This window comes from Silurus aristotelis, assembly GCF_946808225.1.
Source record: "Silurus aristotelis genome assembly, chromosome: 18".
Classification (NCBI taxonomy): domain Eukaryota; kingdom Metazoa; phylum Chordata; class Actinopteri; order Siluriformes; family Siluridae; genus Silurus; species Silurus aristotelis.
This window is the reverse complement of record NC_139591.1, coordinates 3060020-3084494: the sequence shown is the minus strand read 5'-3', so window position 1 is coordinate 3084494 and position 24475 is coordinate 3060020. Positions and strand designations below refer to the sequence as shown.

At 39.0% G+C, this 24475-nt stretch overlaps 3 protein-coding genes across 5 annotated transcripts in view; all 3 read left to right on the top strand.

The window, feature by feature from the left end:
• map3k1 (mitogen-activated protein kinase kinase kinase 1, E3 ubiquitin protein ligase) overlaps positions 1-930 on the top strand; it is a 36149-nt gene extending 35219 nt beyond the window's left edge. The window contains exon 20 of the mRNA XM_083568293.1: positions 449-930. Within this exon, the coding sequence (XP_083424419.1) occupies positions 449-598 (150 nt within the window). The 3' untranslated portion in view covers positions 599-930. The remainder of the gene's footprint in view (positions 1-448) is intronic.
• Positions 931-3970: 3040 nt separating this feature from the next.
• Positions 3971-14849, top strand: hmgcs1 (3-hydroxy-3-methylglutaryl-CoA synthase 1 (soluble)). 2 transcript variants are annotated; one of them, XM_083568295.1, is made up of 10 exons: positions 3971-4122; positions 6867-7324; positions 7727-7852; positions 9138-9302; positions 9757-9925; positions 10669-10839; positions 11114-11220; positions 11312-11437; positions 11548-11705; positions 12510-14849. In XM_083568295.1, the coding sequence occupies exons 2-10, from the start codon at positions 6877-6879 to the stop codon at positions 12597-12599; spliced, it is 1560 nt and encodes a 519-aa protein (XP_083424421.1). In that variant the 5' UTR covers positions 3971-4122; positions 6867-6876; the 3' UTR covers positions 12600-14849. The 2 variants fall into 2 exon arrangements, with proteins under 2 accessions (XP_083424421.1, XP_083424420.1); XM_083568294.1 differs by lacking the exon at positions 3971-4122 and adding an exon at positions 5108-5250.
• Positions 14850-15987: 1138 nt separating this feature from the next.
• The window catches only part of tln1 (talin 1), a 63349-nt gene continuing 54861 nt past the window's right edge, over positions 15988-24475 (top strand). For both annotated transcript variants that reach the window (XM_083568066.1, XM_083568065.1), the window contains exon 1: positions 15988-16137. The gene's annotated coding sequence lies outside the window, so the exon portion shown is untranslated. The remainder of the gene's footprint in view (positions 16138-24475) is intronic.

Below are 24475 nucleotides of genomic sequence, written 5' to 3'. Positions count from 1 at the left end.
CATATATAATATATTATATATAACATAGCGCTCTCCATACGGTGCGCAGTCTCGCGTGTAAAAACAAACAGCACGTGGCTTTAGTGATCTGACAGTGGACTGGAAGCCGGAAAAAACATTGGTATGGATTTTTTCCGAAAGTCGACAGTTCCAGCAATCAGCTTTATTAATTGGTTAATCGGTCGACCTCTACGGTAAAGTACATGTGACGAGTATAAAGCACCTTTTTCTTTCTGTACCATCCATCATGGAGTCATTCATGAATCACTAGTGCTGACATGTTTTAACCTAGAATAAAAGATCCTGGGATTTCTTTCCGTTTTAAACCGATGAAGCAGATCTCTAGTCTGCTTTATTTTCATTGATTGGCTTTTGGTTAATTCTCTGCATTTCTGTTTTTGTGTTATCATGTTTTATTAAGTTTTGTGAATTCGCTTCCCACTCTCAGATCGCCAGTGCTACCACAGCGCCCACCATCCCTCCACATCTTTCTCCGGGCCTGAGAGACGTCACTCTGCGTTGTTTGGAGCTGCAGCCTGCTGATCGGCCGCCTTCACGCGAGCTCCTCAAACACCCCATCTTTCGCCATAACTGGTAACACTGAGCGTCCAGGAACTACTGGAGAGCCTGTCTGGGCTGCCCCTTCACTGCTGTCGTCCTTTCCACACTAGCACTGGCACTGGCTTGGCGCACACACACACACACGTACACACACACACACTGGGTTTCTATCCTGCTGTAGCCTCAGCACATAATGCAAAAGCAGCCCATCAAGTGCCTTTACAGAAGCATCATGTCTCTTCGCTGCATTCTGTTTCTTTGGTAAACCAACACTCTGCTCCTTCCTGCACTGTTCTGTAGCCATTTTAATCACAGGAAGGTGCCGAAAAGCTTTTAAAAGTGAAATCTCTGTAACTGGAGAAAGATGGTTTGTTTGCTTGTTTTAAACAAGTAAAAAATATAATTTTCTTTTAACTGGTGGAATTCCATTCAAAACCTTTCGCATTTAACCGTTACTTCATATTGTGTGCATTTTACTGTTAGGGCCATGTTTTTGTTTTGTTTTGTTTTTTTTCTTTTGTGACGTGTAAAAAAACACCACGAACGGGTTTCAGGGAACGGTAATGCTAATCATCGGCTATTTTCAAGCTAGCGTAATGCTCAGCGTGAATGCTTATAATGTGGGTTAATGTGTCTGTTTTAAAACGTGACAGAAATCCTGTGTTAAGATATCAGATTTTTCTTTCTACGTGTTGAGGGCGGAGTTAAAGATGCAATGATTCGAGAGCTTTCAGGGGTTTTGGATATCGAGACCAGCAAACCGTTTCGAACCTCCTGACCGAACTTATAAAGTTGAACTTATTTTATATAAAACATTGATTTTCAGTTCACTTTTCCTGCAGTTTCTGCGATGGCATGAATAGCATGTACATGAGCCTTGTTTGTAAACGGTGTCGATTTATTCAGTATATTTTTTTTATTTTCCTCCACAACTTTTCTTGGTGCTGTTCAATCATGTCGTTGATTTGAACTTGCTGTGATTTAAAATATCCATTAGATGTTTTAAGAGAACATCGTCCAGCCGAGCATCTCCGAGTCACCTTAGGCTGAATATATACGCGCTCATAGCTGTTCATGGTGGAGGGATATTACCAAGCTTGCGCCTTTTTTTCTTTCAATCTACGAACAAAAGAAACGAGTCTACTTATCTTTCTTTTTTGCTTAGAAACACTGAATGTTTTTAAATCATGGTATATGTATTAATTGTAACTCTTCAAGCGTTGATGGTGTTTTTGTAGGCTCCGTTTTGAGAATCCAAAATGTTTTTTTTTTTTCGTACCCCCCCCCCCCCCCATATGGAGGGGCGTCGAAAAGAATTTGTGACAATTTATTTTTTTTAGAGTTTTGTTTTTTTGTTTTTGTTTTTTTTAGAAATAAAACTTTATTTAATACACGTTTTGTGTGGGATACAAGCCGATCGGGCTTGAAGAGTTAAGATGTAAATATATGTGAAATTTTTGGTAGCTAAAAAATTTATTTTACTTGACTCCTGTATTTTTATACCACCACTTTTTTTCCATAAAATGCATTATTTTTTTTGTTCCTCTATTTTGGGGTTTTTTTTAACTGTATTTTTCTTTTTAATGTCTTTATGAAAAGCTTTAAAATTATGCACTCTTTGTCTTTTTTTTATATATATACTGGAAGAAGAGAAAAAGATCAGATTCATTCAAATTCATAAAAGCTAATCAGTATTACTGAAATATGTCATACCTGTAATTCAGTACTTTAGTTGTTTATTCAATTTTCTTTCTTGCTCTTATGTATTTTATTTTACACAGTTGTACTTATGCCCTTTTTATGGATCAGAGCTGGACTGAAATTGTGAAATAATGCTGTTTCTTGTCACTTGGTACTTTTTTGCTTTTTCTTAGTTTTTCTTTCTTTGACTTTTTATTTTATTTGATTTGACTATTATAATTTTCCTGTTTTATTTAAGGTCTATTGCTGTTTTATTCCAGTCTCTACTACCTCAGGTGTCCTATAGAGTATCCTCTACCAAAGTTCACTTTCTCAACTATATATATATATATATATATATATATATATATATATATATATATATATATATATATATATATATATATATATATATATATATATATATATATATATATATATATATATATATATATATTGACTGTTATTTGTTTATTTTAATCTCTATTTTTCAGATTTCCAGGGCTTAGGGGCTAATTTTATATTTTTATTGTGCAAATAGACCCACAAAACCTCTGGGTTAAAGAAATGGAACAATTGGCTTAAGCTATATACTATCATTTTAAGCATACTGAGATGTTTTAAAGTTTTTATCCCACTGGAAACCTTTTATAACAAAGTTGACGTATTTTGGTGTTTGTCTTCAGCAAATAAAAATGGAAAATTGGTCTTATATATATTTTGTACACGCAGCTTTCTTTCAGTGTTGTCCTTTTCTTTGAATGCTTGTACATTTTTCCAAATGCCATAAATGTGGAGTAAAGGAAATCTAAACAAATTTGCTTTATATAAAACAGCATTTTTTTTTATACTATATAGGCTATTACACTCATTGCATGGTGTATGTGTGATCACCTCAAACAGATCAGATCTACTCCTTTTAGTTACATCAGTGAGGTCCTTCGCCTTTGGAAAACCACGTCCTTCAGAATTATTAGCACCCTTCATAAAAATGATATACAATACACACTGTGTGTAGGTGCCTTAAGTCTGAGTGAGGAACAGCTCAACTCTACTACTAAGGTGATGGTTGTGAAAGCCAGTTTCATTGCAAGTTTGGGGCTGCATTTCTGCAAATGGAGTGCAAGATCAGAATGAATGGTGTCCTCAGTGAACAAGGACTCCTGGAAGAGCCCAAACAGAGCCCTGATCGCAACATCATTGGGTTTGTCTGGGATTACAGGAGGAGATCAAAGGATTTGAGGCAGTCTACATCCACAGATGTGGATAATGGTTAGATTTTTGGAACAACCTACATGCTGGAGTTCCTTCAGAAAATGTGTTCACACCAAATATTGATTTGATTTGGATTCTGTTCATTTATTTAAAAACTGATCATTATTTTTAAAAGCATTCCCACTTTTTCACACCTGCCCAAAACTATTATACAGTACTGAGTATATATAAAGTAGAGAAGGTTTCTGATGAAACACTAACTTCCTACTACTTCTGAGGTAAAGGCGGATTTGAATAATCCAACCACGGCATGTTGTGAACTCGCACCGGGGCCTCGGATTGGGCGTGCGCGTGAGGCGGGAGGGCCCGGCGCGCGCTGACTGGCCCGCGCGCTCTCCCCATACGCCGTCATTCTCCTCACACCATTGAACCACATCACGGCGCGGCCCGAGTGCGCGCGCGCCGATTGGTGCCGGGTGGTGGTAGGGGGCGGGGTTTACACCGTCAGAAAGTCGGTTCTCTGTTTTGATTGGTCGCCTGAAACCTCGTTCACAAGTGTACAGGACCCACTCAGGTAATATATAAATATAAATAAGACCAAATCAGCATCCAGCATTAAGAGTCTGAGGAACACCTGAACACATAAAGAACTCAGTACCCGCATAGGTGAGTTTTAATAATATTATTTCATCAATATAATATTTAATATTATACAAACCCGTTTGTATATAAAGAGTTATTTGTTTAAATGGTAAAGAAAAAACTTTTTTTTTTATCAATTAACAGAAAATGCTAAATAAATAAATAAATATACTATTCATAGTATTCGGTTTCAAACTTTTTATATTTATTTACCATTTAAACAGAGTAAAAAAAAGCATGCTTTATTTAAAAAAAAATGCTTTATTGTATAATGATATTTATATTAATACATTTTATGATTTCAACATTAACCTCCATAAAAAACATTCCCTGTCAGTTATATTATACTATAAATATTCCTTTCTCAATTAAAAAACAAAAAACAAACAAAAAAACCCCAGATAATTCCTTCCATCCCACAGATTCATCTGAAAATAAACTGCAAAGATTAGGATTATTAGTTATTAATTATAAACCATATTCAACTTGTTTATTATAAGGGTTAATATAGGTAAAGTGGACACTTGCTTTTTTGTCACTTTTTTTTAGTCATTCCAAAAGTTAAATAATAAATAATCAGGACATCTTAATACAAGATCTTCTTTAGTCAGATTTAAAGTTTGTACATTCTTATGGTTTGACTGAATCAATGACGAAGATGAAATGTTTATCAAGAATAAGGTTTCATCAAAGTGCAATATATTTTTTATTAGTTTTAAAAAATAGCTGATAATATCACTGAATTCTTTCCTATCATTATTGACTTTGGCTTGTTCTAGGTATGAATTGTTCAATTATACAGGGTAGTTGTGAACTTTTTAAAACGGAACCAAAGGGATAGACTTTTTTAAAACGGAACCAAAGGGATAAACTTTGAAAAAAAAAATTTAATATTGTATTATATAAAAAAAAAAACATGATGAACAAGTGGAATTAATTATTAATCAATAATCAGGGGTGTATTGAAGGAAACCGTTACTATAGCAAAGCTGTCAGCGCGTCTCTAGCTGTTAAACCGGAAGTCGGTCGGTCCGACCGCTATTGTCGTCCGGCTTCAACGGTCACATGAGTGAACTGACCTTATGATCTCCGGGAAAGGGGGCCGGAACTCGTGTATTTCTGACATTGACAGCTGTGCTGTATGTTTAAAAGGTAAGGAGATACACCCACATCTGGAATTGACTCCGAAAACTAGCTGTTTTGTTTTTAAAGTGTGTGAATCCTCGGGTTTATTGCTATATTTCCGGTTAGTTTAGCTCCGTTCGCTAGCTGTCGTCACACATTGCCATGACCGTTGTTTTGGGCTGATTATCCCTGGTTCCTGTCGACACCTGTGCGGTTTCATTGCTCATAAACGAATTGTGATGATTCTTAAAATATTGTTTCAGGTGTATAAACGTCCTGTTGGCTGTGTGTATTCTGGTTTGGGGGTTTATCTGGTTAAGCCACTTATAGGAGGAGATGTTCTTGTATTGCTGAGGTCAGATCAGAACCATTGACTCTGCCAGCTGGTCACTGGGACACAAGTCAGGGTTTTATAGGTTTAATCTGCTACTGAGACACACTTTCTGTAGGCTATTTTTTTAAAATACAATATATATGGGTTTGTTCTGGAGTGTTTCTGCTTGTTGGACAGTAAGTAATGAGAATAACCAAAAGAATGGAAAAGCTGGGATGGGACGCAAGTCAGGGTTTTACAGCTTTATTCTGCTGTCAAGACAAACTAGCAGTATATTATTTTTTGATACAATTTCTATTTGTTAGTTCTGGGGTGTTTTAAAGACAGCTTGTTGTAATGAGAATGACTGTAAGAGTTTATTTAGTCATTTCAGCCATACAGTACACAATGCATAAAGACACATACAGAATAGACGATCCTCCAGGACCAAATTGTTGCATGTAACAGCACAATTTACCAGAATGAGAGTGCAAAATAGTGATGGGAAGATCTGATCGTTTTAGTGACTTGGCTCTTTGAATCCCGTTTTTGAAAATGCACATATTTTGCTTTGCAAGGCAGGAATTCAAAACAGAACAGAGGGTATAGGATGAATGCATGCATTCGGAATCTCTGATACAATGTAACGTTTTAATTTTTTATTATTTTAGCATATGGATAGTTGTCCTTAGTATATCTGAGTCTAAAGCTCAGCTAACCACTTCTTCATTTTTCTTCTTTAGATATATGCTAGATGCTATATGTGCTAGATATGAAACAACGCCTTATATATTCGGTGTGTGTGGTCTGTGTGAGCCGAGCTGACTGTTTTAGACAGCTTCTAGTGATGGTCGTTCATGAACAAGTTTTTAATGTGACTCAGAAGAACGAGTCGACTCAAAGAGTGATTCGTTAATTTTCTACTGGAAAATTGTTTTGTTTTAAATCTTAACATTATTGCATTTTATTGTATTTTCATTATTGGAATTATAGTCCTTTTATTAAAAATGCTACATTTTATTCTATTTTTGATCAAAGGAACAAAATGAACTAAATGACTCAAAACGAAAGATTCGTTCATTTTGATGAACGAGATTCAAAGAACCGAATCCCTAAAATGATCCGATCTTCCCATCACTTACAGCTTGTTGTGACGGATAACGAGGTAAAAGGTCATGGGATTGCAGCTTTTTGACCTTTAACACATTAAACCTGCAGTGGTATTGCAAGAGTGTGTGTGTGCATGTGTTTTCTGTTCTGGTGAAAGAATGTCAGGACGTTTTGTCTCGGTATTTCTGTGTTGATCAGGGAATATTTTTTTCTTTTCCAGCCCAATTATAATGCCTGGTTCTCTCCCCGCGAGCTTTTCGGCCACTTGGCCTAAAGATGTCGGCATCATCGCTATGGAGGTGTACATTCCCTCCCTGTACGTAGACCAGGCTGAACTGGAGGAGTTTGATGGCGTAGGAGCAGGGAAGTACACCATTGGGCTCGGGCAAGCACGAATGGGCTTCTGCTCGGACCGGGAGGACATTAATTCACTGTGCCTGACCGTGGTGCAGCGACTTATGGAGAGAAACTGCTTAACGTACGACAGCGTGGGAAGACTCGAGGTGGGCACAGAGACCATCATCGACAAGTCGAAGTCGGTGAAGACGGTTTTAATGCAGTTGTTTGAAGAATCGGGAAACACAGATGTGGAAGGGATCGACACTACGAATGCGTGCTACGGGGGCACCGCTGCTCTTTTCAATGCTGTGAACTGGGTGGAGTCCAGCTCTTGGGACGGTAAACTCTTTTTATTCTCCTAGTCTGGATTTGATGGTTGATGCCTTGCTGAGAGCTTTGATGAAATCGATTCAGTATAAAGAATTTGAATTATGCCTGCTTTTAAAGTTTACAAGGATTAAATGCATCACCCTGAATCACTGCACTTAAATGCCTATAGTAGTGGGGAAGTGGTAGCTCTGGGTTACTAATCAGAATGTCTGGGGGTTCAAGCCCTAGCACCGCCATGCTGCCACTCTTGGGGCCCCTGAGCAAGGCCCTTAAATCTCTGTGCTCCAGGGCACTGAGCATGCACTCTGACACCAGCTCTCTGTGCTGTAATGTATATGTTTCAAGATTTTTAATAAAGTCTTTCACCAGTATGTCAGTATTTGATTTTCTATTTAACATTTCTTGCTGCAGGTCGCTACGCTCTGGTTGTGGCTGGAGATATCGCGGTGTACGCCACAGGAAGCGCCAGGCCTACAGGGGGCGCTGGAGCAGTGGCTATGCTGGTAGGACCGAACGCACCTCTGGCATTTGATAGAGGTTTGTGACCTTGTGTAAATAATCACAGCTGCCATACCCTTTGGTACACATCACTGATCTTGTTTTGATAGATAGCAAACGTCAGAGTCTGCGTTTTTCTGAGATTTACTGTTTTTAACACTGATTATAGACCTTCAACCATGTTTATAAAAGGACACTTAAGGAGTGTATTAATTTACTAAATTGAATTATTCTTGCTTTTATCTGATAAAAAAATAATGCGATATTTTACTTTTAAGGGGGGGACAATTTCCTGCTTTTTGCTTACGCAACCAATGCTTTTACCACATTCTTGCAGTAAGTGCTTTATCCTGGTCATGGTTGCTGTAGTTGAGTTCATATTTGGAAAATGGGCTCGAGATTGTTCGAAAATATTGCTGAAAGTGAGTAGAATTAGAGCGATAGTGGATTTGATCAATACCAATAGCTAGGTTGGATCGTACTTGCCGATAACCGATTGATCAACCGAGAGTTTTTAAATGGACACTGGATAAAAAAATTAAAAAAACAACATTTAATGTAAAATACTTTATTATTTAAAAAAATAAATTTAATGAACAACATTTGGTGTTAGTGATTCACCACTAGAGGTCGCTCTAATACTGTATAACGCAGCCCATAAATACTATCGCTATGTATTTTTGCAGATTCGCCAATAATTCCTGCGCTTAATTATCAGGGCCAATTAATCAGCAAAACTGATTAATCGGTCGACCTCTAAGTGGGATTGTTCCAAACCTCTGCCGTGGTGTCATTTACTGCGCACATACTCAGGGGAAGAGAAATAGCTTTATCGAAGTGTACATACCCAAGTTTTGTATATTTACTCTTCAGGTCTCAGCTCTCTCTCTTTCTCTCTTTATCTCACCCTCTTTTTTTCTAAAAACAAAGGCCCTTTCTTAAAAGGCTGCTTACACAAGGTCAGCACATAGATAACAATATCTATATAGGCTAGACTATCTTCTAGGCTCTGGCAAAGACATTCCTGCTCACAATACATGGTCTGTGAGGAGTTTCACATCAGCACATCATTTCTGAGAAGCGTCTAATAAGCGTCTTGAGTCTGAAAGTTGAAAACCATGCTGACAATAGGACAATACATCAAAACTTCTGCAGGATTACGCAGAACTCCTGCTCATAAGAGTGTAATTGCGAGTATCACTGTCATGGAATAGAATAAAAAAGATTTCATGCCAGGTGTGATGGTTTACATACACAGTTTGCATGATCTTGAACAGGCGAGTACAAACCTCCAGTTCATAACGGTGTCTCTTTCCCTCCCCAGGTCTACGAGGGACCCACATGCAGCATGCGTATGATTTTTATAAACCCGATATGGTGTCCGAGTATCCTGTAGTGGATGGCAAGCTCTCAATCCAGTGCTACCTCAGTGCATTGGACAAATGCTACTCTGTCTACCGCAATAAAATTCAAACCCAGTGGCAAAGAGGTGTGTAGTCTTATCAGCACGCTCAATCCTTCCTTGTGTACGCAGTGTATTACCACACACTCCACAGTCACTACATTTCACTTACTGATATTTCAAATGTGTAAAGTCATAGATTTGAAGTAGAAGTAGAGGGTCGGCTGTTCCTACACATCCTAAGCAAAGAGTTCATACATGGCTGTTCTTTTTTGAATACAATCATTTGTTTGTACAATCACCTGCCCCATTGAAATACTGTCATGATACTCCACATTTAAATAATTGGGAAGTTCTGGCTCTGTGGTTAAGGTGTTGGATTTTGGATTTGAAGGTCATGAGTGCAGCACACCGCTGGTGGGTCCCTGAGCCAGGACCCTTAACTTATAACTGTATATAAATGAACAATTGTAACTTGTTTGAAACACATTCACATTTACATCTATTTTATACAGAAATGACTTTTGTTTGTTCGTTTCAGAGGGTCTTGAAAGACGATTCAGCCTGAATGACTTCGGCTACATGGTCTTCCACTCTCCCTATTGTAAACTGGTTCAGAAGTCTCTGGCTCGACTCCTGCTGAATGACTTCCTTTCCCATCCCAACCCTAACATGGAAACTGGGCCATTCAGTGGCCTGGAGGCCTTCAGGTCAGTATTCAGAAATGAGGAGAACCGCAGAGAGACAGAGATGTTATTTGCTGTAAGACCCTGCTTATAAACAGTAAAAGGGAGGGCAGCATGTCGTCTCTGAAATTCTGCTCAACTTGCTGTTATATATTTTTTTGTGAGATTCAGACTGAACTGCACAAAAGGAGCAGTTGTCTTTATTTTGAGCTATCAAATAAAAAAAAGCATACGGTGCAAAACAAAGTCATCAGCACGTAGAATCAGAGCTACTTATATGCAAATAAATGTAATTATAGGACACACACATTCACACATAGGATATTAATATTGAAATGTTTTTGATATTTTGTTAGATATTTTTTATATATATATATATACTACCCAAGGGGAAGTGGTAATTGGTTAAGGCTCTGTGTTACTGATTGGAGGATCGGGGGTTGAAGCCCACGGTATTGCCAAGATGCCACCCTTGGGCCCTTAATCAAGGCTCTTAACCCCCTGTGCTTCAAGGGTGCTGTATAATGGCTGACCCTAGCTTCTTCACATCTCTGTGCTGTTAAGTGCATGTGACAAGTATAAAGCATCTTATCTTTCACTAAGATCGTGGTACAAATCTGCCAACGTTCTTCTTTCACCAGTTTCTCCCATATGCTCACTATCTAGGGTTTGATGTAATAATTACCTGTACAGAACTTTAAGAAATGTACTCCAAGTGTGAACTGATGAATTGCCGTTTCAGTTTTGTTATTATGGTTTTCTCGTAGGGATGTGAAGGCCGAGGACACATATTTTGACCGTGACGTGGAAAAAGCCTTCATGAAAGCAAGCGCGGAGATGTTTGAGCAGAAAACCAAGGCTTCCCTCCTCATATCCAACCAGAATGGCAACATGTACACACCGTCTGTGTACGGCTGTCTGGCTTCCATTCTAGCACAGTATGTTAACCTGGTTACACGTTTTTGTTTTTCCCTAGTTTCTTTCCTATTCTTTATAATGAGCGCTACAGAATTGTTTATCCTCTCGTGTTTATGGTCAATACAAAATTAGACCAAAGATGAAGGTCTTAGTTTTAGACAGACATGAAAGAAAGTACTAATAAAGATGTTTTATACTACAAATTCATTTTTGGTGGACATGCTGTATCCCTATTATGTTTTATTATTTGAATGAAGATTTAAGACTGATTTATTTTTTTGCTTATTCTGGCAGATTTACACCTCAGGAGCTTGCAGGTCAGAAAGTTGGCTTGTTCTCTTACGGATCAGGCTTCGCTGCCACGCTCTACTCAATCAGAGTAACACAAGATGCTACACCTGGTGAGTATACACACGCATTTCTTTAGCACACACAACATTATAAAGGTGTCTTGAAGTCTCCAGTCATGTAAATGTGTCTGTTTTTCCCAAGGCTCTACTCTAGATAAACTGGTTTCCAGTCTGTCAGATATACCGGCTCGACTGGACTCTAGGAAGAAGGTTCCACCTGCTGTCTTTGCAGAAAACATGAAGCTGAGACAGGAGACCCATCACTTAGGTAAACCGCTGAAGTTTATCTGACACTCACACTTCATTTCCAGTTCCATATTTCTTAACTTGAAAATATATAATGATGGGATTTTAATCTTGATCTGTTTACTCCCACAGCAAACTACATCCCTCAGGGTTCAGTGGACGAGCTGTTCCCCGGAACATGGTATCTAACGCGCGTGGACGAGAAACACCGAAGGTATTACGCCAGACGTTCCCTGGATGAACCCGGACCTCTAGACGCAGGACTTCGAAATTCTGTCACCTCTTCCGAGGTAGGGCAGAAAATTAAACCTAAATGCCCCCTGCTGCCCGTGAGATGAATTGCAATTGTCAAAAAACATGGACAAGCAGTTCAGTCCTTGTAAACAAAACAGTGGAGAGCTCCACCCCCTACCCCAAAAAAATTAAAATGAAGGATATATAGCTATTATGCAAACTGTTTTTCTGAAGTATGCAGGAACTATTCACTACAAATAAAGGCAAATAAAAATAAGATACAAAATGAACCTTTTATATTTGCACTGCACCAATGCAACCCGGTGATTGAATAACACTGATTATCTCTTAATCATGGCACGTGTTAGTGGCTGGATATAGTATTAGGTAGAAATTGAACATTTTGTCTTGACGTGTTAGAAGCAGGAAAAAATGGACACATAATGATTTAAGCGAGTTTCAGAAATTGTGACGCCTAGACGACTGGGTCAGAGCTCTTGTGGAATGTTCCTAGTGGTCAGTATCTATCAAAAGTGCTCCAAGGGAGAAACAGTGGTGAAACAGCGACAGGGTCGTGGGAGGACGAGGATCATTAATGCACATGAGAAGCGATGGCTGGTCCGTCAGGTCCGATCTAACAGACGAGCTCCTGTAGCTCAAAGTGCTGAAGAAGTTAATGGTGTTGTTGCTCGACGTTTCACGACTGTTTTGGCAGCAAAAGGGGGACCAACACAATATTATGCGGGTGGTCATAATGTTATGCCTGATCAGTGTATATTATTTCTTTTTTCTTTCCCACACAGTATCTGCTGTTTCTATCTTATTAATCTAATCTCTTTTGCATTTGTCTTGTCCAACAGCACATCCCCAGTCCTGTAAAGAAGATGCCACGCATCCCAGCCACCACTGCTGCCCCTGAAACAGTCTCCATTACTAATGGAGAGCATTGACGTTAACTTCGCCTCGGGTGACAATAAGGACACGTGATCTGGACGGAAAAAAGAAAGAAAAGCGGTCAAGCTTTCTGTATTGGTCTCGAGACATTTATAAACAAGACTAGATTTTTTTTAATTGTTCCTGGTTAGAAATGTTTATTGTCACAAATCTTAATGTAGACATCGGTTGAATAAGAGATCAGGAAAACGTGGGTTGTACCGACTGAGAGTTGAATATCAGCATGTTTTTTTTTCCAGAGTGATGAGCACAATATGGCAAACTGTACACGACTGCTGCTCAGAGCCCATATGATCTATGCACGGACGAAAAGGGAAAAAAAAAACTCATCCTCTGTCTGATTTCACATCAGGTTCCTTTTTCAGTTCTTACGTTTGTGTCGAATTAGAAAAAACTAAACGTTTGAGCGGTAGATCGTGAGAACCTCAGGCCCGGCAGATTAAAAGTGGGATTTAAAGGGACCAAGAGCTTTTTTTTTTCGCATGCGTTTTTTTTTTTTCAATGCTGCTGCCATACTTATGACACCTTTCCACTTACCGATATTTCGTTTCGTGCTTTTAATAATACTTTTTACTCGTCATTAAGAGTCGACAGCAGAGCCGATTACAAAATTCTCCCCGGTTTACTTTGCAGCTGCAGTCTAGACATCTCCCTTATTGAATGGCTGCTACTGGCATGAGAGACTACTTCCTTTCTCTCTGGATAGCTGAATGTGCATGGAAAAGCCCACTAACCCAACGCCAGTGTATATGGAAAATGTGACTCACCCTTCGTATCTTACTGAACTATTTGAAAGCCATCTTTATTGAGTCAACATGGGAAAGATTTTTGGGTGGCAGGTATCTAAATTAATCACGGCCCGTTTTGCCGCAGGATGGTGATGTGACCAACAACTAACACAATACAAACACTACCTGTTCTTAAATTATCCAAGATAAATGAACAGTCGGTTGCTGCAAAAAAGTTCAGTTTTGTATTGTAATTGTTTGCCAACTGAAGTGCAACTGAAAGTAAAAACAGTTTAATTATTAGGCATAATAACTGCACTATATGTTTCAAAGCAACTGGGACCATCCAAGCAGGGAAGGATTGAGAAGTCAGATATATTCACCATCTCTAAATCAGGCTCTGAAAACTTGAAACGCACCTAAAATTTGTTTTTAAATATATATTTGTGTGGTCTTTATTCTGCTTATTTTAAACCTGTTTGGTTGTGCCAAATATAATTGGCTTTAAAAACACCATAGGAAATAGATGTTTGAGCAGAACTTGTTTTCATCCTCGTTTTGGATGCAGACAAATATGTTCTCGCTTCCAAAGACCTGAAGTCCTGGAGATTTCTGTTCTACTGTAAGGTTTTTTGTGCACCCTACTGCTCTATTGTATTATTTAGTGTCCCTTGAAACAGCGTCATATTCATGAATGCGATAGATTTCAAGATGTCTACAGAACAGCGTGATTTTATCCAGATATTACTCTCTGGAAGCTTCATAGTGGCGTAATATAAAGGAGAAAAAGCCAGAGATTCATACTGGGTAGAATCGCTTGCATATCATTGAGCAGATTTTGCAGGATTTGTGCGTCACTCAAAGTTTTAAAGAAAGACAATATAACAGCTAATATATATAATAGATACACGTGCTCAATTAAAAAGTGGTACTAAACTGTACCTTTTCTCTTATCATTTGTACCTTCAATATGTAGCCTAAAAATTTTACTTAAAAAAAAAATATTTATCCTCATTGCTCCTTTAAAAAATGATGCAAGGTACAGACATTTAGTGAATATTAGAAAGAATTAAAACTGCACCATATGCATCTTCCTAAGTAACATATATATATACATATACACACACACACACACACACACACACACACACACACACACACACACACAAATGGTATAAAAGGCGTATGCGTAAAAGACTAATCCCACCACACTAATCCCAAGAATCTTCTGACTGTGTGTGTGTGTATGTGTAGATATATATATATATATTGCAGCCAGAACAAATCGTTTTAACCTCAAATGGCTAATGTTTACAAAGACGTTTTTTTGTCTGTAATAAGTTACTTATACCAATTTTTGGTAAGTAATGTACAGTACTAGCCGTAAAATTGTTTATATTTGTAAATAAATAAAAATGAAAAAACTGATCTGGCATAACTTTTGCAGAAACGCTGTACAAAAAGAAATGTAATTATGTATGTATACAATGAGATTAAATGCAAATATATATCTCTTGATTTATGCATGATGGTGTCATTAATTTATACAAATTGTTTTTGCATTTTGTGCAAAAAAAAAAAAAGAAAAAAAAACTTTTGGAGACGGATGATCCGCTGTGGCGCCCCCTAATGGGAAGAAAAGAAGAAGAAGAAGAAATAAATATTTACAACGGTAATTGTTTTATTTTACCACTAGATGGCGACAGACAATAGTATATAATTTTTTAGATATATTTTTTAAATAAACTATATAATTCTTTACAATCTTGATTTACTTATTTATTCATTACTTGGGATCGCACCTGGACCCTCCACCATTAACATTAGACATGACACAACCAGAATTAAACATCAGCCCTTCACAGAGCATCATGCACACACGCTTGTACGTGTATTCATACGCGCCAGCGTAGCCAATCTATCTACTAGATGGGAGGTGGGAGAAAAATGGCAATGAAAGCAAATCCTCACAGCTCAAATTTCCCCCCTCTGGACATGAACTTGCTTATTATGCTTAACTTTGCACATTCTCAACCTGTCAACCTGGGTTCCCTCTGGGTTCTTCAGTATCTATCCACCACCTTAAATCATACTAGGCTAGGTGTGCATGAATGTGTAGAATTGGATAGATTCCTCATCTACTGAGAGGGAGATAACTAGTATAAGTACACATGAGAGAAGATTCTCAGCATCATGTCCAGTCAAAGATAGTTTGTCCAAATTTGGAGTGAGTACATGATTTTGCAAATACAATTGCAGCCACTAGATGGTGCCATCATAGCGCTATAATAAGACTGTATACGATCCAACCACTAGATGACGCCAAAATAGAGCTATTAAAGCGCTATAATGGAACCATAGAAGAGGACCAGTCAGTGATTTACCCTATGCAAAAAAAGTTTTTTTCAGAAATATATTCCAAAACAAACATTGTATAAATATTTTTAAAGCGGCTTCCTAAGTCAAAGAATTCAGTTATTTGTAAGGATCTACAGGCAGGGTGTGGGCTTTTTAAACGCTCAGGTTAGAGAACCGCTTCTTTGAGCCGCGTTCCAAATTGCATACTAGTTTACTATATAGTATGCGTAGTACGCATGCGCTGCCGTTGCTCTGTCCGTACTACGTAGTAAGGGAGTGTGCTGTTTGGGACGCGGCTGTAGGGTGGAGCTCTGACGGCGCTTCGGAGCGGAGCAGAGCAGCAGTGAGTCCACAAGCAGCAGCAGCGGTCTCAGGAGAGCGTTTTGGGGGGAAAACCGGGATTGTTTCTATTAAATTATTGTCCGGAGGTGGACAAGTGAAGAAAGAGGTAAGAGCCCATGGTTGTATGATTGTTCATTTTAGGTTGGAGGTCTGCTTGGGAAAGTTTGTCTGGGGTGGGAAGTTCCTCATCGGCCGTTTTTCTGCCGTCACACAAAAGTTAAACGGCGTCATGGAGAAAGATTTCAGTGATTTTTAGTCAGTCTGGACGATATACAAGCGATGTGAGTGATGTAAACCGTGGGCGGAAATGCTAACGTTTCTAGCTGCCTTTTTTTTTTTTTTTTTTTTGAACCTTTACCTGGTGTGCGAGCGTGCGCGCGCGAACGCGTGAGCGTGCGTGCGTGCGGGTCAATGCGTGCGCGTGTGCGCGCCCATGTACACAGTACACTAGTTTTCGTGTATCTTAAAACACCGCTCTTTGCTTCCTGTCGTGTTGAAATGTGTAAAAAAAACAAAAACTAATATTTGACAAAATGCTCTTGTTGGTAAGGTTTCCATCGTGGCCCACGCTCTTTTATTTCGTTCTAGGGGTCTGAACTAGGGAAGTGAAGTGGACGTAGGCGTTCTTTAACGCGTGCACGCGCAAATGCGCGTACATGCGAGTGAATGGTGCAGAGTTTTTTTTTTTTGTAGGCGCTCACTCGTTCTTGCACAAATCCACGTGTAACTCAGACCTTATTCATCTCTCTGCACCATTGCATTTGTTATGACTAGCCTGAGGTATTGCAAAGATCTGAGATAGGTGTGTGTGTGTGTGTGTGTGTGTGTGTGCGCGTGTGCGCGCGCGCGCGCTCGTGCACTGTGTTGGTTGTCAAACAGGTTGAGCCAGAGGGGAAAAATGTACCCTGAGGGTGCAAATACTTGATTCTGAGTATATAATACACAACCCAGGGTGCTGATAGTTTTCTTGACTACATAATGCACACACTACTGTATAATAATGCATTTGACAGACCTGGTTTGCATGCATTTAGAAGAAAACTTAGACTAACAGGAAGTGAGGAGTGAAGTGTGAAGTATGGTCAGTCACAGTCTGTATTTTTGTTTTCTCCTTGTCTGAATGTTCTCTAATGTTCTTCACAGCTTTTGGAACTCTTAATTATCATACGAGCAGATTTAGGTGATATTCAAAGCTTGGAAGGTTAAAGCTTCATCATGATTTTGTCACTCAAACTTATCCAGATTGCACGATCTGCCTTTGCGCTTTGGCCTTGACACGTCAGATGTTCGGTCAGTCAAACCGTTTGGTATGCAAACTTTTACCCTCCATGCAAACAGCTTCAAAATATTTGCATTGCGCACACGCCAAATACCCGAGCAGAATATGGACCGTTATCTCTGCATGGTTTTGGTCCAAATGCTTGGAGTAATGATGCTGCGGTCAAAATCCGAAACCGGATCCAAATCCTGATGGTAGTAATGCATTCTTTGGCTCTGAAAATTAAGGGTGAAGAATGTATCCAGATTATACAGCCTACATGTTCAAATACCTCTAGAAAGGAGTTCATCTGCTGCCAGTCCTGCCGTTAAAGGAGACTGAGAACATTTATACAATGACAGTCTTTCATTAAATAATAACTTAATGCAGTTTAGTGCTAAAGCTCAGTACTTTATATATCTTTGTCCTTAAAAAATCTCTTTTGGCCGAGCCATCATTTAACTGTGTGACTAGTCGAAGGCATGAGGTCACTGAAAAGTTGCACCCATTGTGCACTTTATGACCCACATTCAGCTCCGCTCTGGAGTCATCGCACCATATTGATGGATTGTCAGTGACTTTAAATGGTTCAGCCCAAGGCGTTTTTTTTCCCCCTTCCACTTTGTTATATGGCTGCAAGAGCATTCCGTTCGGTTTCATCCCTAATGGGAGCAGGTATGGTGAAAATCTGCATTGGGTGTCCACTCACATACGAATCTGCCCACCCGACTGCCTCTGAGAAGCTGTTTATCATCCTGTCAGTTTGTTTACACTTCTTTTTGAGCATCCCATTCCACATTTGCTGTGATAATAACCTCCACTCCACTGAGAAGACGTTCCACTCGATTTTGGCGTGTGCTTCTGGAGATTTGTGTGAGATTCCCATTCCACAAAGGTGTTAGTAAAGTCAGATATGAGGAGGCCTGGGGTGCTTCAACTGAAGGGAAAAATATCATGCTACTGCATCCAAATGCATCTTATACAGTTTGGTAAAGAACCACATATGGCTGGAACAGTCAGGTGTCCAAATACTGTACAGTGTAAATAGAGGTTATTGCAGCTTGAAGCCAAAACCACGGCCAGCAGCTTGCAGACTTTATAGCAAGAGCACAAACATGATGTGCTGCATGAGAAAACTTTAGTTTATTATTTATGTGCAGTGTGTTGTCCTTATTTTATAGTGATACTCATTACTAGCTAAACTTATTACAGAAATAGCTACAGTGTCTCACAAAAGTGAGTACACCCCTCACATTTCAGCAATCATTTTAGTACATCATCTGAAGGGACAAAACTATAGAAATTAAACTCAAATATATTTTAGAGTTTAGATTTTTACTGTCATCTGAAAAATAACTCGGCATACAGCCATTGTCTAAATAACCGAGTACATGAACTTGGAAGATGTCAATATATTTATGATGAACTATTTTGGCCTTTGTGGGAAATGTACGTTAATCGAACATGCAATAGTTTTTGGTCCAAAGTTTAGTTTTTCTGTATTGGTCATACCCTTAAATAATGAGCCCTCTGTGCTTCGGTCAATACTGCAGCCCGATCAATAAAGCAGCAGGGGATTTAGATTGGATTTGGGAGAGTATCGATACGGGACGATGTCCTGCGACTCGGTAAACGCTTCTATCATTAACGATGAGCTACTTATTCGTTTGTGCCGCCGGCCACACGTGTACCGAAAGAGGCTTCATCCATTGTTTCTTTTTGGCTTTTCAAGTAAAAAAAAATGCGAGTTCCTTTCTTATAAACAAGAGGACACACGACAGAGTTGTTTGGAAAAGCCTTTCAGGATGTCAGCTTTGTCACATCCTTGGTATTGTTCTCTAGAAACTTTGCGATAGTACAGTACAGTGCTGAGAGAGAGCCTGATTTCCGGCCGCGTTCCCACATGAATTATCACAAACGAACACATTTTGGCACAGCGTTTAATACAACTGGAACTGTGCAGTCGCAGGCCATGCGCTCCCCCTCTCTTGGCACTGCACGCAACAAGGTCGCCATTGATGCCACACTGTGGTAGTATTGTGGTGGGCTCGTGCAGGATGAAGGCTTCCTTTGTCCGCACAAGAGGGGCTCTGGAGGAGAATCTTGCTGAGACAAGAGCAGAGAACTCTAGCTCCAGAGCAGAATACGCTCTTTATGCACGGCCTTCACCAGGTGACCTGCTGCCTATCGTTCCAGATCACTGCCAGATCAGACGCTGAGGTCAACTTCCATGTGTGTACATGGACAAGCTCCCAGCTGTCACGTGTATGCCTTTAGGACTAACACGGCTATCTGTAGCACTGGTGTAAGGTGTTGTAAAAACAGAAATTGTAACTGACGCTTCATTTACACGCCTGCTTTTTTTTATTTAATATTTGCATTCAAGAAATCTTCGAATTGTGTTTTGTAAATAATGGATTTTGTATGTTAACGAGCCCTTGTGGGAGGTGATCCATAGTGTACCATTACCGTCGTACACTAAAGTCAGCTGGAGTTTGTGGATTAAAGGTTAAGGTTTATACCGCATATCTGTCCTTACTTCCTGTAATAGCAAACCAAAGAAATATATATTGCACGGTTCTTTAAGAACCCATGATCCAATGGACCGCTGTGAGCGTTTCTTGTTCTTGCCAAGAGTGTTCACTTTTAGTACTTTATTACATACCATATAAGATCACCTAGGCGTGCTTGAAGACTTGTTTGTTTAGCTCTATCGTTTCTGCTGCTTTGAAATGCTGTTGTTAGAGAACTCTCAGGACGTGGCACAATCATTGTGGATATCCCCTTAAAGGCTAGAAAAGTAAAGAGAAAAACTGCCGGTATTTATATATATATATATAAATACCGGCAGTTTTTCTCTTTAAAAAAAAAAAAAATATATATATATATATATATATATATATATATATATATATATATATATATATATATATATAAAAGGCTTTACATTTTCTTTTATTCTACTTTGAATTAGGCAGGCATTGATTAGACATCTTTGTAATCGTCAAATCACCTCTTCCATAGATTGTACTTTCAGGACTGTAGCACCAAATTGGACCTAGCGTTCTCATTTTCAGAGCCCTAGTAAGGTAGAACATCTGTGGCGAGTCTCAAGAAAGCGATGACCAGAGCTGGATTTATGTCTGGCGTGTGTAGCGACTCTACAGTCTCTCCCGTTTAGGAGATTTGGATTCGAGGTTTGTTTCGAGGTGCAGGAGGCTGTCTTCTACCACTGTTTGGAACCAGCCATATTTGGTCAAAGCAACATGGACTGTTATTCCAAAAGGCGAGAGAAATGCTTCAGACTTGAAGCCAGTTGGAGTCCCCAGTTCTTTAATAGGGCACATTTTTGTTTTTTTATATATATATAAGAGAGAGAGATAGATATCTGATCAAAGTACTTTTTCTGTCATTGAACACATTTATGCTTCAATGCTGCCAGTTTGTACTCCATGTACAACAACGACATTCGGAGTGTCTGCTTGTTAAGAGATTGTAGTTGTAAGGAGAGAGGCATTAGTCACTCCACCGTTTAAGCATATGATTACCAAATGTCTAGTTGAGAGGTCAGCATGACTCAGGAGGAAATGCGCCATATGAACATGGGGCAACGGCAAAGAACAGATGTGTATCTCGCACAGTATGTTCTTTTTCTCCCAGATTTATCACTCCTCTTTGTGCCATTCATGTCAAATGGGTTTCATCGATGGAAGTTCTTCCTCAGACATTATGCCTTATTTATCTCTCTGTAAATTTTTATAGGTCTTGAAATGTTTCCCAAGACTGAACCGAACTGAAATTTCCACTGATAACTAGAGGCCGATTGATTCATCGGTGGAACCAACAGCTATCGGTAAAAATCCATACCGTTAGATTTTTTCAGCTGCCTATCCGCTGTCATTTATAAGAGCGCCCTCTAGAGGCAAATCACCGACGCCAGGTGTCGTTAATTATTACACGCGAGATATTCTTTATGGACCGTCATTTAATAATATTAACAGTCAAAACCTTATATCATTGTTCCTGTGAAAGAAAGGTTTTATATATACATTTGTATACAGTTTATTAACTTAATCCCTATGTCGCATAGCATCAGGATACGTCATAGTTGTACGTGACTTCTGCCACTCCAGCCCCATTTAGCAGTGGTTTACATTGCATGATAAAAACTTAAGTATACAAAACTGAGTCATCAGTAGCGTCTGGCTGACAGAGTGTGGTTAGCGACAGATATTTGGGATAGCTAATAGATTGGGTCAGAACTGAAATTGGAAGGAGTCCTAACCAAGCCAGACTTCTGGTGGCCCATAAATTACTCAATGCCCCTTATGTGTGAATGAGAACACCTTTTCGTACATCCATTTTTCCATGTGTATGGGGGAAAAAAAGCACAATTTCAATCTGGAACCAATCAAACATTCTTTATAGTTTAAAAGTAAAACATGTTCTGTATGCATATTCACAGCCCATATGTTGTAAATTGTTGCTCGTGTAGTAAAATATTGGCTGTAATTCTATGTGATGAATGAACACAGTTTTTCCATTTTTCCGGGCAGCTCAGAACACACAAAACATCGACGTTTAAGGTTCTTCCCCTGTCAAGAATCAGATGCTCTCATGAGCGTAGCTTCACCCCAGCTGGACATTTTTGAAACAGTTTTATTTTCAGCTGTCTACTTTGGGTAAGAGGAGTGGCATGGGGTGAATCCTATGTGGTCTTCTGCTTCTGTATCTGCAGTTTAAACCAGCCTGGCCATTCCAAGGCATTTCAGTCTGCAGATCCTCTGTTCTGATTTTTTTGTTTTTCACATTGGTTTGAGAGAAAAAAAAAAAAAATCCATACCGATAGTTTTTCCGGGTTGCGCCGTCTGCTGGAGCAGCGGTCGAACTAGCTAATATCCACAAACGCTAATATAAATATCAATATATTAGAGTAATGGCTAAATATTTTGATTTATTTGTTAGAGAGATGTGCATATGCCATTTTAAAATCTGAGCACAATACACAAGGTGTCATGCAGACCACCAAAGAGTGACCCATTGGTATTTACTGAAGGGTTGAGAACCAACCAATTGTCAATGTTGTAACATGCTTGATTGCAAAACATTTGGGTCTGAGCCTATAAGCATGTGTATATTTCATAAGCAGTATTTGGGCCTGATTTTTGGTATTTAAAAGCAGATGGTTTGCAGTTATGGGTGAGGAACAACAGCTGCATTGCATAAACATGTCTGCGGACGTTAAATGTGCAGATCAACTTCCTGTCCCCTTGTGGGAATGTGACTGAAGGAATGTAGTGTCTGTGTCACAGGTCAGGAACTGTTTCTAGTGGCACTGAAATATCTTGAACAGAGTGGAGTATTTGTATTTTTTATTATTATTCAAACGATGTTTAGCCCACCTGACGTGAAGTGCTATTCAGAATTTCAAGACTCTTTTGTCGATTCCTGCTTTGTGTAATCGTACTTGAGGGCTCAGCAGAACCTTTAAAGCATTTCTCACTTTCCAGGTGGCTTCACGTGGTTGCACACGAATGTGAAAGTCTTTTGGAAGAGGTAGGCAAGCAAAATAAATCCTCTCGCCTGGAATACAAATTGCCGTTCCTTCCTCACAAGAGATGCAATGCTGCATCCTGTTTCTTCTTTCTCTCAGTTGAACTACCTTATACTTAACATAGGAGTGTTCAGAGATTCAGCAGGTGTCTATTGTAAATTTTGTAACAGAAGAAAGAAGGAGAAAACCTCCTTAGTGAGTAGGTGCATAAACTGATTATTAATGCTTATTCATCATACAGCCATTGTGTAGCTTACAAATAGTAAACGTACATCAAATGATTTTCGATATTGTCTTCCTTCATTATTTCACTTTTCAAAATATTATCGCCCTTTAATATACTGGCATTAAAACTACACGGTGAAAACTACACTGTCACACAATTGTACCAATTCATTTAAGCGAATAAGTCAAGTAATTCGAATACAAAAAAACGATCGAGTCGATTTAACGACACATTGCATTGTGTTTCCACACGGACTGCTATTACTGACGCACCACCCACTAAAAAAAATAATATATAGAGCGAGGAAAAGATCCAGGCCAAAGAAAGCGACAGCAAGTTTGGGATTATTTCAAATTAAAACATAATGAAAACACTGTATAATGCGTTTAACTTGTTTGTTGTTGTTTTTTTTGTTAGTGTTTTTAAGTAGATTTTTTACATTTTTATTAATAATTTTTAAAATTTTTGTTTGTATTTACATTTAGATGTATAATGACAATTAAATGCACATAAAAAAATTTTTTTCACATTTTAAGAGACCTGTCTTATTTTCAATTCAATTCAATTAATTTTTATTTGTATAGCGCTTTTAACAATGAACATTGTCTCAAAGCAGCTTTACACAGATAATGTGGTGATTAAACGTCAATATGTTCTTTGTAAGTATGTTTGTCCCTGATGAGCAACAGTGGCAAGGAAAAACTCCCCGAGATGGCATAAGGAAGAAACCTTGAGAGGAACCAGACTCAAGAGGGGACCCATCCTCATCTGGGTTGCAGATTTTCTCTTCTATATTTAGTATTTATTATTGAATATTTAGTATGTTTGTATATTTACTATTGCTCTTTAATGAAGAGAAAGAACTTCTTCCATTAATCAATGTAATAATTGATAGAATAATCGATATCTGCAGCCTTAGTGACCGCTCTCATCAGTGGCTTTTCAGTCCGCTCTAATGTTACAGTTCGACAGAATGAACTGCTTTTCCTCCATTCTAACGTCCTACAATTATAAACATCAAGATGTAACAGCCTTGTGGACGCTCTGCCCTGTGCCAAAGGTTCCTGCCCAACTTCTGACCGAGTCCCAATTTAGTTATATCTTCTGCGTATTTGTCCTGGAAAGCATCGTGTTTGCAGAGACAGATCATTTGGATAAAGTTAATCCGTTTCCAGCAAAAACATTCCCAAATTCACTTCTGCTCACATTCCTAAAGATTGCGGGGAGGCAACAAAACAAGTGTATGACCTGCAGCCCTCCTTCCCTGGCTTTCTCCCTCCCTTGTTTCTCGCCTGGAGCCCACCGGGAACGGCTGTGGAATTCCAGTGGAATGTAGCATGAGATCAAGCCATAAATATTTTAAGGAAGAGCTGCCTTGAGTTTCTGAAAAGTCTGTGCTTTGCTCC